The following is a 19,369-nucleotide window of genomic DNA, read 5'->3' as shown; positions in this document are numbered from 1 at the left end:
GAGATTAGGGAGAAGAACGGGGGCCTGAAATAATGGGGTTAGTTCACGGAATGTGAAAACAGTAGCAGCAAACAAAAAAGCCGCCTGCGACATGTAAGGGAAGGAGGGGGTGACAGGAAAATTTGAAAAGAGGAGCCATGCTCAGGCGTGAGCAGGTAAAAGCAGGAGAAGGAAGGAAAGGGCTGGGGTGAGGCAGGAGGACAGAGCGCCGGCACAACCTCTACCAGAACCCAGAGCCCTTGAGGACACGGCACGCTGGTTAGAACTCATCAGGCCCAAGGAGGTGGAAGACTGGGCTTCGGGGGAACCTTGCATCTCATTGTGCCCTTCTCGTGATACGTTAGCTCAGTGACACCGCCACCAGGCCAGGCCGACCCTGAAGGGCCAGAACGTGGGCAGTGGCAAACCTCCACCCACCCACCCCCGAAATAGTTGGAATAGGCCTCCCAGTCGTCGGCCTGGGAAATCACCCGCCCAGAGACTCGCCGCTCAGGATCTGAGCGGCCGCCTTCTGCCCATGGAACACGGGTCTCCCAGTCACCTGCTCTCCCTCCTGCCGCTCGCTCTTGCATTCCTTCCTGCACGAAGCCGAGGCCGCTCCCGCGGCGGGAGACCCCGGACACGACCGTCCTCTCGCACCCCGTTTGCCTGCGACATCTCCCCGCCCCCGCTCTTGCTTGGATTACGAGCCCTCGGCCTGCCCACCTGCGTCCCTCACAAGGGTCCCGTATTAAGAGCTCTGCTTCTTACCCGTCACTGTGCCTCTTGCTGCGTTCCTTTTGCCCCAGGACCTAAAGAACCTGCACGTCACTAAGTCCCGAGACGAGGTGTGCACTTCCAGGGAGGGCGGGGAGGCTGTTAATGCTTGACAATTAAATCCGTCCAGTGAGTCTGAGATGTGAGCATGGTTTTTGTACATGTGAAGCAAAGCAAGAAAAAACTTTATAGATAAATAAAAGATGAAATATGGCAAATTGATCTTACAAATTCTGTGAACTAAGCATAAATATAACGTCAATTATATGTGGTCCTTTAAAATATACTTTTAAATTCAGCTTTATTATGATAAAGGTGACCTAAATAAAATTGATTTGTTGGTTCTTCAACTTAGAAAAGCTCCAGCAATTTCAAAACAATGCTTTTTTTCCCTCTGTGTACATTTTGCTGTAGCAAAGAAATATATTCAGAACATCCCACTTAAGTTTAAATTTTATCAAATGAGGAAAGTAATAGGTATCACTTAGGAAATGGACAGCCCTTGGCCTAGGCCTGAAGGATGGCTACTTCCAGTTCTACTCTTTGTTATTCTCTAGAGACTAACCTTAATCCTACTCTTTTTATGAAAACTTCCTCAGCTGTCATTACCCACTCTGCTTTCTCTGTTTTCCAAATTTATGGGAGTTCCTGTCATGGCTCAGTGGTTAACGAACCCAGTCAGCACCCGTGAGGACGCGGGTTCCATCCCTGGCCTCCCTCAGAGGGTTGAGGATCTGGCACTGTCGTGAGCTGTGGTGTAGGTCGCAGGTGCAGCTCGGATCCTGAGATGCTGTGGCTGTGGTGTAGGCCGGCAGCTGCAGTTTTGATTCCACCTCTAGCCTGGGAACCTCCATATGCCCTGGGTGTGGCCCTAAAAAGACCAAAAAAAAAAAAAAATCTAAATTGTCGTATCTCTTAGAGGAGCCCAGTGCACGATAGCAGTTGAGGTGGTTGCATTGCTGTCGGCTTTCTTGCCACACGTACCTAGCCAAGCCGGTTAACCTTGACAGGCTTTGGTTTCTTCTTTTGTGAAATGAAGGTGCTAAAAGTGAAGTGTCTTGTTCTTGTGAAGGTCGAGCGAGGCCATGTATGTGAGGATTTTAGTGCCCTGCCTGCATATGCTGTGTGTTTATTCATGGTAGCTCTTGCTGTTAGCATTTGCTACCATACCGTTGGCCCCTGAGCCATCTGCATCCTGTCTCTTCCCTGAGTCCTCAACTTAGTAGGTGCCTGACTGTGTATTTTCGTTGGAGGAGGGGGGGCGGACAGGCCGGGAGGACGTGCTCGTCTCCAGCAGTAAGAGATGGTGACCTGGGGCCTTCCTGTGTGTGTTGCCTAAGGGACGTGGTGGGGTTCGAACCCGCAGAGATGCTGACCTCCAGCTGATCGCTGAGTACTCAGTGAACGGAGTATGAGAGGTAGGGAGAGGCGCCGTTAGTGCTGGCAGGGGCGCCCTGCCGTGAAGCAGCAGGTTGACGTGTGAGGGTGTTGGTGGATGAGCTGTTAGACAGTTTTACATCCCGTCGTCTACTCTAGAGCGTCGCGGTGGTGGCCACGTCTGGAGGTCATTGGTTTGTAAGTGACCTCCTAAATCCTGCTCTGTGATGCATATGATAGCTTTAAGCTCAGAAAGCAACCCAGGAAAGGGAGCTTCAGTTTCACCTCCGCTGCGCTTTCTTGTTCATCGGAGAGGATATTGAACCAAAATTGGAAGGGCTGACAAACCGCCCAGTCCACCATTATTTACAATGGCACTTCCTGGAATAGGTGACTTTTCTCACCAATCTTGGGAAGTGTTAGGCTCCTGCAGGTTGTAGGCAATGCAGGTGTATAGCATCTGGCGGCCCGGAGGTAGAGGAGTAGCCTTCGTATCTTGCGGTAAGAGAGTCGGGGTTTGGAGCCCTTCTCGGTCATGTTCAGGGTAGGTCAGGACAGGCGAGTGTAAGGTTGCTGCGACGTGGAGGACAGCACGGACACTGACCGAGACGGAGAGACCACCCGTCTCGTCAGGAGGCAGCATGGATGTGTAATTGGCCCCTTTTCATTGGTTGCAGTTTGGAAAGAGGAATTTGTCCATATAAAAAGGATTAAGGTGTCAGTAAGAGGCACTTCTTTAACTAGTCATGAACAACTTAGATATTAGTATAAAAGAGCCAACACTTGTTGAAAGATATAGAGATTCCTATACGTATTTCTGAATAGATTACCTTTTGAACCTCTTAGTAGACCGTGTATTAACTTTAGCATAGTAAATATGGAGACTCTAAGGTGACAACGCATATGTGTGTGTTCAGCCTCTTTAGTTCGGCAGGCCACTCTCTCATCTCTCGTTTCTAAGGCTGTGCCAGTGCTGCGGCATTTGCTGGCAAGACTCTGCCCCTCCCTCTGCTGTCCTAGCTGTACCCCTTCGGTACCTGCCAAGGCCCTTAGGACATTCTAGTAGGAATTAGTGTTCGTCTTGCTTACCACTGTTTGCCTGCAGCTACTACCAATTTGATAATACATCAGATGATAATGTATCTGCCTCATGTATAAAATGTTTTGAAAATATTAGCAAAATTCAGTTTTCTGATTACTAGGATAAAAGTTTGGACCCGTATAATTAAAACATGCCCCTTGAGTTAGTACTTTAAGGGGAGAGAAAGCAAAGCCGTAGACGAGTGGCGGGGCGGTTAGAGGCGCAGTCACTGCAGTGATTATCGCGTGTCCTGTGTGCGTCCAGTGTTCTGGGGGCAGCGCACAGAACACGGGAGAGGTCTGAAACCAGCTGTCCTGTTGAGGGGCAGAATTAGCAGTGAGAGTACTGAGACCAGCAAAAGAGGCGTGGTTGCCAGCCGTGAACTCGAGGAGGTTTACGCACCTGCAGTTCAGTTCCCTTCAGCCCTCCTGGGCCTCACTGGTGCAGGTGGAAAGGACGTGACGCGTCCAGGAAGGGAGTTGTGGAGCAGGTTAGAGCATCGCCCTGACGAAGCCCGTCCAGAGTGAGTGCGCTGCTGGGTCTCCCAGACGACAGACACGCTGTGATCAAGGGGCTGTTGTGACCTTGTATCTGCACTAACGGGGGTGCATCGTGGCCCAGTCTACCTATACCACGCAGAGCACACCTGTGGGTAGGAGCACAGGGTGGCAGCTCAGAGATTGAAACGCCTTTGAGTCAGACACGCCTGGCTTTTATCCCGGCCCTGCCGTTTTCTCTGCAGCTGTCACGGCCACTGTAGTTGCTGCCGTTCAGTCAGAGTGAACATTACCTCAGGGATCCGTGCAAAGTCCTTGATTATGCGGTGCCTGGCCCGCGCTGGCCCCTCTCAGCATTCGGGTCAAGGTCCAGGTCCTGTCGCCTAAGATACACTCTTAGGCTGACAGTCTTTTGCCCATTCTTCTTCTTTTAGCTGTTTTGTCTTCTTGAAAGTGCGGCTCTACGTGATCGGCTGCCTCCCTGCCTCCCAGTCGGAGCCTCTGGCACCCGGTTCCCAAGCCCAGCACGCTGGTGCCCAGCTCGGGGCCTTTGTCTGTCCTCCAGAGAGCCCCCCGGCCTCCGGGCGAAGCTCCCCTGGGCTCCCGAAGTGTCACCTCTCTGGGAAGGCATTCCTGGTCCGCGCCCCCGAGACGCTGCTGCTTCTCGCTTTCCCGTCCTGCCTGCTGTCTCCTCCTGGCCCTCGGGGCTGTTTTGGGGTCCCCTCCCTCACTGTCCTTCTCTCCGCAGGAGCGCGGGACCCCTGGCGTCGGCCTCCTCCGCTGCTCTGTCTCCCGTAGTCCCAGGAGAGAGAAATGATTCAAAAGTCTGGAGGTCGTTAGACCTAAACACTGAAATGTTAAGGGTTTTTCCAGAAGTAGCTAAGTGGCGGGATAATACTGAAAACAATCTTCACTTGCAGTTTCTCTTCTTCCAGAAAAACGTTGGCCTTGGAGAGCTGGGGAAACCGTCTCTTCGGAAGCAGCGCTTCATGCAGTTCTCTTCCCTGGAGCACGAGGGGGAGCATTTCATGACGCCCCGAGACTTCCTCTTCTCAGTAATGTTTGAGCAAATCGAACGTAAGTAGTTTGGGGGGGGTTTAGTTAGATGCAACCAGGGCGGAAAAGCCTCTGTTTTTCAGAATGGTAACAGCTTTTCCTCATTTTAATTTTTATCATCGTACTTTGTACCGTGTGCTTGTTACTGAGGTCAGCTTTTCCTCCCTTGTGACACGAAGCAGTAGGTGCTTTGCACATGGGCTTTTCTGAAGAGAGGAAAAAATAGGTAAGTTTTTAGATGTCACTAAATACATTATTAGTGGGGTAACTGATTCATCCCAGATGTAAGTTATGGGTGGTATTGATGTTTAAAAATGGCCAAGAGAGGTTGTTCCTGTTGTGGCTCTGCAGGTTAGAACCCAACTAGTACCCATAAGGATGTGGGTTCGATCCCTGGCCTCACGCCAGGATCTGGCATGGCTGTGGCTGTGGCGTAGGCTGGCAGCTGCAGCTCCGATTTGACCTCTAGCCTGGAAACTTCTATATGCTGCAGATATGGCCCTAAAAAGGCAGGGCGGGGGTGGGGGGGAGACAAGGAAAAAGAAACTAGGTTGGAGCAGTTAGGAGGGTCGTGTAAACAGACAGAGAATAAAATGAGAAGCAAAATCCCGAGCGCTAATTAAACGACGTTTCCTCATAACTGTCGGTCCTCAGCGCACTCGTGAGCCGTCTCCGTTCCATTTCCCTACCCCAGCCCCCTTGCTCTGCACAGAGTCGACCCCGCCTCGCCCTCCCCATACTGCACAAGCCTCCCGAAAACAGGTGCCGGCGTCTCCCAGGGCGTGCGGCGGCAGCGCCCTGTGGCTGTGGAACAGGTGCGAAGGCGCGGGCCACAGGGAGCAGCAGCAAGTAGGGCTTGAGTGGAAAAGGCCGGGGAGATGGGGGAGGGCCTCGTCCACGCTGAGGGAAGACTTGACCGGAAGCGGGGTGAGCGACCACGGCACACTTTAGGGACAGGGAGTTCAGCAGAACCGAAGAAGGGCGCTGGACCGAAGCGAGAGGTCAGAGTGAAAACCCAGCAAGGGCCACACTGCAGAGGATTTCAGCGACCCTGTGCAGCCAGAGAACGTGTGGAGCTGGGACTTCATCTTGAACCAGTGAGGGAGCACTGGAGGGAACAGGGGTGAAGGTATGCTTCGCTTATTTGGGTACATCTTAGGCTCTTCTCCAACCACAAAGCAGCCAGTTATTTTACCAGCAGAATGGTTTATTTGGGAGGAGCGAAGAATTGCATTTTGGAATATGCATCACACCACATGTAAGTTCCCTGAAGCAAAGGAGAGAAAACCTTTATAGAGGGAAGGGAGATTGGGAGGGCTCCCGTCGGACGGGTGTACGGCTGGAAGAACCACACCTCTCAGACCTTACCTGAGAGGCCGCTGGGAAAACGGCCACACGGCGGAGGAGACAAAACCCAGACGCTACAGCCACAGCAGACAGGGAGCACAGCCTTACACTAGCCGGGGAAACAAGGCCTCACGCTCAAGAGGCAAAGCGAGCATCCCAACCTGATGCAAATACTGGAGAGGTTTGGGAATTATCAGACCAGGGATTTTATATAACTGTCATTAATATACTGAGGACACGAATAGAAAAAGTGCACGACATATCAAAAGCAGGTGAGTAATGTAAGCAGAGATAGAGCAACTAAGACTCAAAGGGAAATATCAGAAAGAAACTCTGTAACAGAAATTAAGAATGCCTTTCAGAGTCTCATCAGAGTGATGCTCTAGGGTGAGGAAATAAGTAGCGAACTGGAAGATAGGTCAATTAAAACTTCTCAAACTGAAAAGAAAAAAGAGTAGAAAAAACAATATTCAGAAACTGGGATAATTGGAAACGTGTAACGTGTATATATAATGGCAACACCAGAAGGAGAGGAAAGAGCAGAAGAAATATTTGAAGTATTAACAGCTGAGAATTTTCCAGAATTATTAACATCAAACCACAGATCCAGGATCACAGAATACCAAGCAGGATGAGTACAAAAATAAGCTCAAGCTGGCTTAAGACCTCAGTGTAAGACCGGGTACTATAAAACTCCTAGAGGAAACACGTCAGCAGAACACTTTTGGACGGAAATTGTAGCAGAATCTTTTTGAATCCATCTCCTGGAGTTGTGGAAATAAAAACAAAAATCAGGAAATGGAACCTGATTAAACTTAAAAGCTTTTGCACAGCAAGAGAAACCATCAACAAAACAAAAAGACACCTTACAGAATGGGAGAAACTATTTGCAAATGCTGCAACCGACAAGGGATTCGTCTCCAAGATACACAGACGGTTCATACCGCTCATTCTCAGGAAACAGGCAACCCAGTCAAAAAATGGACAGAAGTAGGAGTTCCCCTTGTGGCTCAGCAGGTTGAGAACCCAACGTGTTGTCCGTGACAATGCAGGTTGAATCCCTGGCCTCACTCAGTGAGTTAAGGATCCTGCGTTGCGGCAAGCTGTGGTGTAGGTCACAGATGTAGCTTGTATCCCGAGGTGTTGTGGCTGAGGTGTAAGCGGGAAGCTGCAGCTCCAATTCGTTCCCTAGCCCAGGAACTTGCATATGTTGCAGGTACAGCCCTAAAAAGAAAACTGGGGAGTTCCCAGCAGTGGTTAACGGATCTGACTAGGAACCATGAGGTTGTTGGTTTGATCCCTGGGCTTGCTCAGTGGGTTAGGGATCCGGCGTTGCCGTGAGCTGTGGTGTAGGTTGCAGACGCAGCTCGGATCTCTGCAGGAGCGGCCTAAGAAATGGCAAAAAAGACAAAAAAGACAAAAAAAAAAGAAAGAAGAAACAGTGGGCAGAAATAGACATTACTCCAAAGACAACAAACAGATGGCCAAAAGGCACATGAAAAGTTGCTCAACATTGCAAGTTATTAGAGAAACGCAAATCAAAACTACAATGAGGTATCACCTCACGCCAGTTAGAACGGCCATCATCAAAGAGTCCACTAACAATAAATGCTGGAGAGGTTGTGGAGAAGACTGTTGGTGGGTTTGTTGGTGGGTGTGTAAATTGGTGCAGCCATTATGGGGATTCCTCAAAAACTGAAAACAGAGCTACCATACAATTCTGCAGTCCCACTCCTGAGTATGTATCTGGGGAAAAAAATGAAGGCCAATGTAAAAAGATCCATGTACCTCAGTGTTCACAGCAGCACTCTTCACAGTAGCCAAGACACAGCCACAGCCTAAATGTCCATCAGCAGGATGTGTGTGTTCGTGGAATATTAGCCATAAAAAAGAAGGAAGTCATGCCATTTGCAACAACAAATGGATGGATGGATCTAGTGAAGTAAGCCAAACAAAGACAGACAAATATCATGTGATGTTACGTATATGTGGAATCTTAAAAAAAAACAAAGGTGATACAAATGAACTTAGATGCGAAACGGGTGGACGCGCAGAGACAGAAAACTAACATATGGTTACCAAAGGGGAAGGGCGGGGGTAAATGAGGCGTTGGGATCAACATGTACACACCACTTTTTTTTGTCTTTTTTTAAGTTTTACTGAGGTATAGCTAATTTACAAAGCCGTGATGACGTCTGCAGTACAGCAGCGCGACCCAGCCGTGCAGCTTCCCACACCCGTTCTCTCTCGGGTACTTCCCATGGGTCATCACAGGATTCTGGGCAGCGCTCCCTGGGCTGTACCACGGGCCGTCGCCCATGTACCTCAGACACTGCTGTATGTAAAATAGATAGGCGGTGGGGAACTGTACTCAATGTTTTGTAATAATCTATAAAGAAAAAGGATTTTTCTGTGTTGATTTTGTTATGCCATAACTTTGATAAGTTCATTCTTTAGCTCTAACGTTTTTGGTGAATTTCTGAAGATTTTCTGCATGTGAGATCCTGTCTTCTGTGAGCAGGTATAACTGGACTTGTTCCTTGTCTATTTTGGGTGCTTTTTATTTCTTTTTCCTGCCTCATGACTCTGGCTAGAGCTTGTCGTTATGTGTTAAATCACAGTAGTGAAAGCAGCATCCTTTTCTTTCTTTCTTTTTTTTTTTTTGTCTTTTTGCCTTTTCCTGCGGCATATGGAGGTTCCCAGGTTAGGGATCCAATCGGAGCTGTAGCTGCTGGCCTACGCCAGGGCCACAGCAACTCAGGATCCGAGCCGCATCTGCAACCTAGACCACAGCGCGACGCCGGATCCTTAACCCACTGAGCAAGGGCAGGGATCGAACCCGCAACCTCATGGTTCCTAGTCAGATTCGTTAACCACTGAGCCATGACGGGAACTCCAGCATCCTTTTCTTGTTCCTCATCTTCCTGTTAAAGCCTTGTCTTCACCATTGGCTCTCATATTGCATCTGTGCCCTTTGTAATGAAGGACTCTTCTCTTCCTAGTTTATTGGGTGTTTTTACCATGAAAGGGTAGCAGATTTTGTCACATGTTTCTTTTGCATCCATTGAGGTGAATGTGTGGTGTTTGGGTTTTTTTTCTCTTAATCTGTTAATGCTGTGTATTCCATTGATTGATTTTCATATCTCGAACCACTCTTGCATTCCAGTGATATATCTTATTTAGTCATGGTGTATAATGCTTTTAACGGGCTCTTGGATTCTGCTTGGTAGTAATTTTTTTTTTTTTTTGAGAATTTTTATACCAATATTGGAAAGAGCTAGTGGCCTGTAGTAGCTTCCCTTTTTGTTACATCTGTGCCTACCTTTGGTGCCACAGTCATGCGCAGCTCTTAGAATGAGTTCACACGTGTCATCTCCTCTTCACATTTTGGAAGCGTTTGAGGAGGATCGGTGTGAATTCTTTAAATGTTTGGTAGAATTCACTAGCGAGGCCATTGGTCCTGGGCTTTTCTTTGTAGGCAAGTTTTTGATTGCTGATTCACATTCTTACTTCTTAGGATAAATTCACATTTTCAGGTTTTCTTGAGTTCAGTTGCTAGTTTCTGCTTCCTGTCCCTTTCGTCTGGGTTATCCAGCTTGTTGACATGCAGTTGCCTGTAGTATTCTCTCAGAATCTTTCTTGTTTCTCCCTGTAAAATCAGTGGTAATAGCCTCCTTTTCATTTCTGCTTTTTGTAATTTAACTTGAGGTGTTTCTCTTTTTTATATGCAAACTAGCTAAAGCTTTATCCATTTTGTTGATCTTTTTCAAAGAACCGGCTTCTGACGTCATCGGTTTTCTTCCTTACTCGTCCTTGCTTTATCTCCATTCCAATCTTTATTCTCTCCTCCCTTGCGCTGGCTTCCATTGTGGATTGTTCTTTTTTCTAGCTCCTTAATGTGTACATTTAGGCTGTTGATGTGAGAGGCTGCTTCTTCCTTTTTTTTTTTTTTCCCGTCTTTTTAGGGTGACACCTGGGGCACATGGAGGTTCCCAGGCTAGGGGTCAAATTGGAGCATTGGCCTACACAGCAATGCAGTATCTGAGCCAAGTCTGCAACCTACACCACAGCTCACAGCAACACTGGATCTTAACCCGCTGAGCAAGGCCAGCGATCGAACCCTTATCCTCAGGCATACTAGTTGGGTTCATTACTGCTGAGCCACAGCGGGAACTCCAGTTTAATTTTATACTGCCATGTAGTTGATCTGTAATGTGTTAGTTTCAGGCACACCGCAAAGCGATCCGGTTACACATACGTCTGTTCTTTTTTGGAGTCAAGGTGTTTCCTGTCTCCCTTGTGATTTCTTCTTTAGCCCATCGGTTATTTAAGAGTGTGTTGTTTAATATCCACATGTTTGTGAATTTTTCGGTTTTCCTTCTGGTTTCATCCCACTGTTATCATATGATTTCAGGGTTTAATTTTATTAAGACTGGGGAGTTAATTTCATTCCTGGAATGTTCCATGTCCCCTTGAGAAGACTGTGCACCTGCTGTTCTGAGGTGAGGCGCCCTGTGTATCTGTTTGCAGTGTTGTTCCTATCCTCTAGCTGCCTGCTGGTGGTCTCTGTGGTGGTTCTGTCCACTGCAGACAGGGGCGTATTGAAGTCTAAGGTTGTACAGCTGTCTTTTTTTCCCTTCAGTTCTGTCAGGTAGGCAGGTTTTTTTAAAACTATGTAAAGAGTAAGTTCCTGTGTTTTTCCTTGTTTATATATGTGTATAAGTAGAATGTAGTCTGCAAGGATATACACCAAATTACTAATAGTTCACTATTCTAGAATTAGCAGTTTTTATGTTTTCTTTTTTGTCCTTATAGTTTTCTAATTCATCTGCAACAAATTATTATTTGGATAAAAAGAAAAAGTTAAAAATACTTCTTAAATCTACATTTAAAAGGTGAGTGAAGGGAGTTCCCTGGTGGCTCAGCAGGTTAAGGATCCAGTATTGCTACTTCTCGGACGCCCATTGGATCCCTGGCCCCAGAACTTCCACATGCCGTGGGCACAGCCAAAAAAGAAGTAAGTGAAGCAAGGCAAGCCAGTTGGAGCGATGTTTAAAATAAGACCCCTGGAGTTCCCGTCGTGGCGCAGTGGTTAACGAATCCGACTAGGAACCATGAGGTTGCGGGTTCGGTTCCTGCCCTTGCTCAGTGGGTTAACGATCTGGCGTTGCCGTGAGCTGTGGTGTAGGTTGCAGACGCGGCTCGGATCCCGCGTGGCTGTGGCTCTGGTGTAGGCCGGTGGCTACAGCTCCGATTCAACCCCTAGCCTGGGAACCTCCATATGCCGCAGGAGCGGCCCAAGAAATAGCAACAACAACAACAACAACAACAACAACAAAGACAAAAGACAAAAAAAAAATAATAATTAAAAAAAATAAAATAAAATAAGCCCCCTGGCCAGGAGTGAGAGGGCGGCATCGCGGGCGTCAGGAGGGGTGTGCTCGGGAGCAGGGTGTCCAGGAAGGTCCTGAGGACGGCAGCTGGGAGGCTGTGGAGTTTGGTCACTGGCACAGGCAGTCAGGACCTTTGGTAGATCCGTGTCAAGAGAGTGGTAGACAAAGAGAATTAGGAAGAAATGAAAATAGCACATAGAGATCGGTTCTTCTAAAAAGTGTTGTTCTGAAAGATAGCGATCAGGATGATGTTATGAAAGAAAACAAAGGGCAATGAAAGTTATTTTTTATTTTTTTAATTCAGCAAAAATGTGCTGTGTCCTATAATTTATTCAGATGTTTTCATTTTAGAGTTTCGAGTAGAGGTTGTCAGAGTTTGATTAGCACTCACAGCATTAACATACCTTATGCTTGTACATAATACAGATTATTGTGTGTTTTCTCTTTACCGACTTCATGAATGGTTCGCTCCTTTGACTTTTTCTCATTAAATGTTTGTATTTTCTTCCTCATGTAACATCAGCTATTTATTCCTTGCTCGATGTCATCAAAGAATTTTCCCCTAAGTTATGGTCTGTGCATTGAAGTTTTGCTTTGCTCTACCTCTTTTAGCCGTAGGCTCAAGCTCTTCTAATGAAGTTCAGAGTTGACATGGCTTTTCCTTTGTTTTCATTGTTGGTGTTTTTATGCAACCCTCAATTCAGCCAATTTGGGTTCTTGCGTTTCCATTTTATTATTCATTGGAATGCACTTAAACTCTATCAGAAGGCATTTGTCTAAATCAAGAATTGAGTGATTCGGAAGGCTGAATAATGCATCCTTTGTGCATCTGATGTTCTCGGCTTCGTTTTTCATCATGGGTAAGAAGAAAAAGATTCCTGGCTGCATTCCTGCAGCTCGGGGTGAACAGCACCCCCCGTGAGACGGCCAGGCCACTGACCGTGATCTTCACGGGTAAACAGAAGTAAAACAGTCTGAGATTTATTAGCTCCTAAACTCATTTTTACCTCGTGTTTGTCTTCTGAACTTTTTACAAATGATACACTTTATCAGTAGTAATTGATGGGGCTTATTTAAACCCTTCCCTCATGCCTCTCGAGTGGACGCTGGCTGCTTCCTCCCCGGGTTATATGGTAGGTTTGGGGCAGATCCGTGTCGTCCTTAAACCCTATTGCACACTCCAACAACCAGGAAAACACGCTCCCTGCAGAGTCAGGTCATCTAGCCAAATCACCGTCCTCCCTCGGTTAAGTTCTGCGCCGTTGAGTTCCCAGTGTTGATGCTATTTTCTGCTCAGCGTTTTTAGCCGTCCAGTTCCTCAGCGTTCGGTTTTAATGACCTTCATTCTTACCATGCACATGCCACGTCCGTCACGGAGAATTGCTGCGGTTCCGAAGTGCCAGGTTACAGAACCCCGCTCTGGCAGCAGCTTCGTCACCGTCCCCGCTTGCCCGCCGCTTCCTCACGCCGCACACCCGTGCTTGACCTCGTCAGAGCCTCTGCTCTCAGCGCTCCCACTTGTCCCAAGGTCTCAGCTCCTTCTGGACCCACATCCTGCTGTGTGGCCGCAGGGTTTGTCCCTTTGTCACTCCTCAGGAATTGCTTTCCGTGGCTTTCCCCTTTGTCCTTCTCGAACCCAGCCCACTGTGAACTGCTGGGAAAATGCCTCGGCTGTGTGCGTTGGAGCCGCCAGATCCCCCGCGTGCACGGAGGGCCCCCCTCTCCCGCCTCCCGCCTGAGTGTCCGGAGGGGCCCCTGCTTTCCGAGACCAGGTCCTTCACATCTCCTCGGCACCTGGACCCGTAAAACCGTGTGTGTCAGACAGCAGCGGCAGACCACTGTCCTCAGGAAAGCACAGAAACTTCACTTGGAGAAACGTTATCAAAAGTCAGAGATCCATGGGGTTCCCGTCCTGTTGCATCAGAAATGAATCCGACGAGGAACCATGAGGTTGTGGGTTTGATCCCTGGCCTCGCTCAGTGGGTTAAGGATCCAGCGTTGCTGTGAGCTGTGGTGTAGGTCGCAGACGCGGCTTGGATCCCCTGTTGCTGTGGCTCTGGTGTAGGCTGGCAGCTGCAGCTCCGACTAGGCCCCTAGCCTGGGAACCTCCATATGCCACAGGTATGACCCTAAAAAAAAAAAAAAGGTCAAAAGCCCTGTGACTTTTTCTTAGAGTGGTTTTAGCGCGCAGTTCATTCTAGTAGAATTTGTTGGTTATGTTCCTTCTACATTGCAATTTTATTGAATTAATTTTGGCATCTTCAGAATTAAAATGGGTTTGAGGGCACCATAATAAGGCTTTACATTATTAGAAAACTCTCGTACGTTAGAAAATGAGCATTTTTGTGGTCAAGCACCATTTCCCCCCTTGCCCTAATGGCCTGGTAGCTTAAATGCACTGTTCTTATGTAAGGTGTACAGCTCTACCTGTTACGACAGCACGTAGCGAGGGTTCATGTGCGTCTGTCTACCTTGGTCAATTTTATTTTAGGGACACTTCCTTTCGGGTTGTTTCATCCCACAGAGCTGCGTTTTACTTCGCTGACCAGCCCAAGGCAGCATGCACAGAAGTAGGCAAAGCACTCTTCCGTGCTCACGGGCTCTCCAGTGGGCGCGTGGGAGCCTGGCTGCTAAAGGACCACACGGACAGCAGGGAGGGGACGGCCCTGCTCCTCCAGCGCCACGAGATCAGTGTCTGCCCTCTCTGCTGCCACTCTGGTGGGAGGCTGAATTCAAGCAATTTCACGTTAAAGTATTTTCTTTTTCTTCTTTTAAATGATTGTCATTTTTAGCTGGTTTACAGTGTTCTGTCAAGTTTCTACCGTACAGCAAGGTGACCCAGTCACACACACTCATGTATACTTTCTTTTTCTCACGTTATCCTCCATTGTGCTCCATCATAAAGGCACTAGATAGAGTTCCCAGCACTGCACAGCAGGATCTCATTGCTTATCCAGTCCACAGGCGATAGCTCGCGTCTGTTAACCCCAGATTCCCAGTCCAGAGGCTGCAGTTGCCGCTCTCACCCAGACACCTGTTACTGGTCTTAGGTCCCTCCCAGCTTTGCTTCCCGCAGCGCAGACCTGCCCACCTGGGCCCTTGCCTGCAGCGCCCCATCCAGAGGTCTTCCCGGCCCTTCGTGCTGCTTCGCAGGGAGGGACCGCCAATCTCCCCCGACCCCCGCCCCCGTCTTACTCCCTCTGCTTCTCCTTAATCCCTCTGACCTTGTCTGGTTTTTCTCCATAGCACTGACCCCACTCGGATGTGTTGTGTGTACAGTTTACCTTGAAGTTCATTGTCTGCTTCTCCCCTCGGAGTGCCTGCTCCATGACAGGAGCCTTTGTTGTGCTCGGTGACATGAGCCAGTGCCCAGGACAGTGCTCGGCACAGAGTAGGTGCTCATTCACACGGGTTCTCCAGGCGTCTACGAGGGACTAAGGAGCAGGGAGTTCACGTGTGACTAGAGCAAGGAGAACCGGAAACGTGGATGCGGGACTCCAGGGGATCTGGCAAAGCCAAGGCCTGATGAGATTGCAGGAGTGGGGGGGGGACGGGGGCAGGAGCTCGCGGCTCCCGCGCTGAGAAGCTGGGAGAGGGAGACAGAGCCGCTGAAAGGCAGGAGAGGACCAGGAAGGTGGGCGGTGGGAAACCAGGCAGGCAGAGGCACACGGGGGACAGTCCCTTGAGACAGCCGCCAGGGTCGGGCACCTGGGGACTGAGACGGACCCTGGCGCCCCGAGGGCTGCTGGCAGCTCTGCTGGGACAGTTTGGGTGGAGGAGTGGAAGCACACGCCTGACAGGGCAGGTTTCGATGAAAATGGGAAACACAGAAATAGACCTTGAGGAGTTGCCCTGAAGGGAAGGAGGTGGATGAAGCCGCGGGTGGGAGAGGCGAGGACCCAGGAGGGTTATTTCTGAGCTGGGAGAGACTGGTCTGTGTGTTGGCAGGTGCCACAGGGCCGGGGAGGGAAGGATGTGTGGGACAGAGTCCCCAAGGAGGTGCTGGGGGAAGGAGTCAGAGAAACGGTGGACGCTTGGCGTTGGGCGGAGGCAAGAGAACCCCGCGGAGCAGCGGGAGGAGAGGTGCCCTGTGGGGTGGGCGCTGGTAGACGTTACTGTCTGTTTTTATCCGTGAGTTAAGAGGACGGCTCATCAGCTGAGAGGGAAGAGGGGGAAGGCATTGGATGTTTGCAGGAGTAAGCTTCTGAATCAGAGTTGGTGAACTGAGATATATGATAGCCAATGGCCCAGTTAAAATCCCACTTGAGGTTGTTGCCTAATGAAATGAAAATGCGTCTGACCAGCACAGTTGTGTTTCTTTTTCTCCACCGTGTTCAGCTGCAGAAGTACTGGTGTGAAGTAGGCAGGCGTGGCATTGCCAGGAGCATGTGGCACGGTGAGACCGAGGCACCGCCTGGGTGTGCAAGGGGGTGCTGCTAACACTGGGCATGAAAGCTGCATTACCAGGTGGGAAGTTGCGACACCAGCAGGTGAGGGGTAGTGAGAGCCGATGGCACCACACAGACCCTAGGGTGCGGTGAGGCCAAAGGAGGAGGGGCGCACGCAGTCCGTGAGGCAAAGCGCTGCGGGCACCATCTGTGGGGTGGTGGCTCGCTCAGCTCTTCCACCCTAGTCTTCTCATCAGTAAGGCGGGAAGGCAGTGGTGCTGTGAGCTTCCCGGGACAGAATCCAAGGAAAGCACGGAGCACCTGGCACATGGGAAGCTCTGAAATTTTAGTTACTCCATAGAATTGCTACTCTTAGTGGGAAAAGGCGGTGATATTGGCAGTTGGTACATCTGATTTTAATATTTTTATTATTTTCTATATCTTTTATAGATTCTTATTAAGCATTATCATTCCCAGAATTGGAATTATCAATCAGATTTTAGCCAACTAAATCCAACAGCACATAAAAGAGATCATACACCATGACCGAGTGGGATTCATCCCAGGTTCTCAAGGATGGTTCAGCAGACGCAAATCAGTGTCAGACACCACATTAACAAGAGCCAGGAAGCACGTGATCATCTCAGTAGATGCAGGAAAAGCATCTGACAAAGTCCAACATCCATTCATGATAAAAACTCTTGCCAAAGTGGGTGTAGAGAGAACCTAACATAACAAAAGCCATTTATGGGAGTTCCTGTTGTGGCTCAGCAGTAATGAATCCAACTAGTATCCACGAGGACGTGGTTTTGACCTCTGGCCTCGCTCTCGTGGGTTAAGGTTCGGCATTGCCGTGAACCGTGGTGTAGGTCACAGATACGGCTCGGATCCCGCATTGCTGTGGCTGTGGCGTAGCCCAGTGGCTACAAGCTCCACTTCATCCCCTGGCCTGGGAACTTACATATGCCACAGGTGCAGCCCCAGAAAGACCAAAAAAAAAAAAAAAAACCATTTATGACAAACCAATCACCAGTATAATACTCAATGGAGAAAAGCTGAGGTGTTCCTGTTGTGGCTGAGCAGGTAAAGAACCCAGCATAGTGTCCTGTGAGACTATGGTTTCAATGCCCAGCCTCACTCAGTGAGTTCAGGATCCAGGGATGCTGCAGGCTGTGGTGTAGGTCACAGATGTGGCTCTGATCCTGCATTGCTGTAGCTGTGGAGCAGGCCTGCAGCTGCAGCTCCAACTTGACTTCTAGCCTAGATACTTCCATATGCTGCAGGTGCGGCCCTAAAAAGGGGAAAAAAAGAAACTGAAAGCCTTCCCACTAAAGTCTGGAAAAAGATTAAGATGCCTACTCTCACCTCTTTTATTCACCATAGTATTGGGAGACCTAGCCACAGCAGTCAGACAAAGAAAAGAAATAGAAGGCATCCAAATGGGAAGAGAAGAGGTGAAATTGTCACTGTATACAGATGACGTGATACTATATACAGAAAACCCTAAGGACTCCACACAAAAACTACTCAAACCGATCAACAAATTCAGCAAAGTAGCAGGTTAAAAGATTAACATTCAGAAATCAGTTGCATTTCTGTATACTAACATGAAATATTAGAAAAGGAATATTGAAAAAAAACTTTAGAAATCACACCCCCAAAAATTAAATATCTAGGAATAAACCTGACTGAGGGGGTGAAAAGACTTACATGCTGAGAACTATAAAACATTAATCAAGGAAATTAAAGATGATTCAGAGAAATGGAGAGATACTCCATGCTCCTGGACTGGAAGAATTAATATCGCTAAAATGACCACACTGCCCAAAGCCATCCACAGACTTGACGTGATCCCCATCAAATTACCCATGACATTTTTCACAGAACGAGAACAAGCACTCCAAAAATTTATATGGAGCCATAAAAGACCCAGAGTTGCCAAAGCAGTCCTGAGGGGAAAAAACCAAGCAGGAACCATAACTCTCCCAGATTTCAGACAATATTACAGAGCTTACAGTCAAGACAGTGTGGTACTGGTACAAAAACAGACATAGGGAACAATGGAACAGAACAGAGAGTCCAGAGATAAACCCAGACACCTACGGTCAGTTAATCTTCGACAAAGGAGGCGAGCATATAAAATGGGAAAAAGACAGTCTTTTCAGCAAGGGGTGCTGGAAACCTGACAGCCACATGTAAATCAGTGAAACCAGAACACACCCTCACACCGTGCACAGAAATAAACTCCAGATGGCTTAAAGACCCAAGACACCATCAAACTCCTAGAAGAGAACGCAGGCAAAGCATTCTCTGACATCAGCCTTACAAATATTTTCTTAGGTCAGTCTCCGAAGGCAGTAGAAACAAAAAAATAAGCCAGTGGGACCTAATCAAAGTTACAAGCTTTTGCACAGCAAAGGAAACCATTTAAAACAAAAAGACAGGAGTTCCCATCGTGGCGAAGTGGTTAACGAATCCGACTAGGAACCATGAGGTTGTGGGTTCAATCCCTGGCCTTGCTTAGTGGGTTAAGGATCCGGCGTTGCCGTGAGCTGTAGTGTAGGTTGCAGACGCGGCTCAGATCCTACGTTGCTGTGGCTCTGGTGTAGGCTGGCGGCCACAGCTCCGATTCAACCCCTAGCCTGGGAACCTCCATATGCCACAGGAGCGGCCCAAGAAGTAGCAAAAAGACAAAAAAAAAACCTACGGGATAGGAAGAAATAGTTGCAAATGTTGCAGCCAACAAGGGCTTATTCTCCAAAGTGTACAAACAACTCATACTACTCAACAGCAACAAAAGTCCAATCAAAAAATGGACAGAAGACCTAAATAGCCATTTCTCCAAAGAAGACATACGGATGGGCAACAGGCACACGAAAAAAATGTTTAGCATCACTAAGTACTGGAGAGATGCTGGAGTTCCCATCGTGAGTCAGCGGTAATGAACCCGACTAGTAACCATGAGGACGCACATTCAGTCCCTGGTCTCGCTCGGTGGGTTAAGGATCTGGCATTGCTGTGGCTGTGGTGTGGGCCAGCAGCTGCAGCTCCGATTGACCCTAGCCTGGGAATTCCCATATATGCCGAAGACATGGCCCTAAAAAGCAGAAAAAGGAAAATTACGTTTGGCACGGATGTGTTTCTCTTGGAGTTGAGTCAGAGATGGTTGTGAGATTTTCTGTGACTGGAATGGAGTGAGTGAAGTTGAAAATAGGCCTTTCAGAGAACTGCAGTGTTTGTGTGTAGACTTAGAATTCTCTGGCTCATAACTTTTTAGTTTAAAGCTGAAATTGCTAAACTTGTGTTTTTTACATATATTTGTAGTTTTTGTCTTTTGCGTGATTTTCCTTCTTAATGGAAGTCGTGTGTTACCAAGGTATGCGGGTACTAAATCATGCTCCTTCTCTGCCATAGGTAAAACTGCAGTCAAGAGGCTGACGAACAAGGTAAGCAGTAGGGGTGGAGGCCTTTCTT

The 19,369-nt window shown here is 48.4% G+C and overlaps 1 protein-coding gene across 2 annotated transcripts in view; it reads left to right on the top strand.

Moving 5' to 3' along the window:
- The window catches only part of MICU2 (mitochondrial calcium uptake 2), an 80,248-nt gene that overhangs the window by 17,368 nt on the left and 43,511 nt on the right, over window positions 1–19,369 (top strand). For both annotated transcript variants that reach the window (XM_047756517.1, XM_047756518.1), the window contains exons 2-3: window positions 4,647–4,788; window positions 19,310–19,341. In XM_047756517.1, the coding sequence (XP_047612473.1) occupies window positions 4,647–4,788; window positions 19,310–19,341 (174 nt within the window). The remainder of the gene's footprint in view (window positions 1–4,646; window positions 4,789–19,309; window positions 19,342–19,369) is intronic.

The sequence above is a fragment of the Phacochoerus africanus genome, chromosome 13 (assembly GCF_016906955.1).
Source record: "Phacochoerus africanus isolate WHEZ1 chromosome 13, ROS_Pafr_v1, whole genome shotgun sequence".
Classification (NCBI taxonomy): Eukaryota; Metazoa; Chordata; class Mammalia; order Artiodactyla; family Suidae; genus Phacochoerus; species Phacochoerus africanus.
The sequence above is the reverse complement of the archived record's forward strand: the minus strand, read 5'-3'. Positions and strand labels throughout refer to the sequence as shown.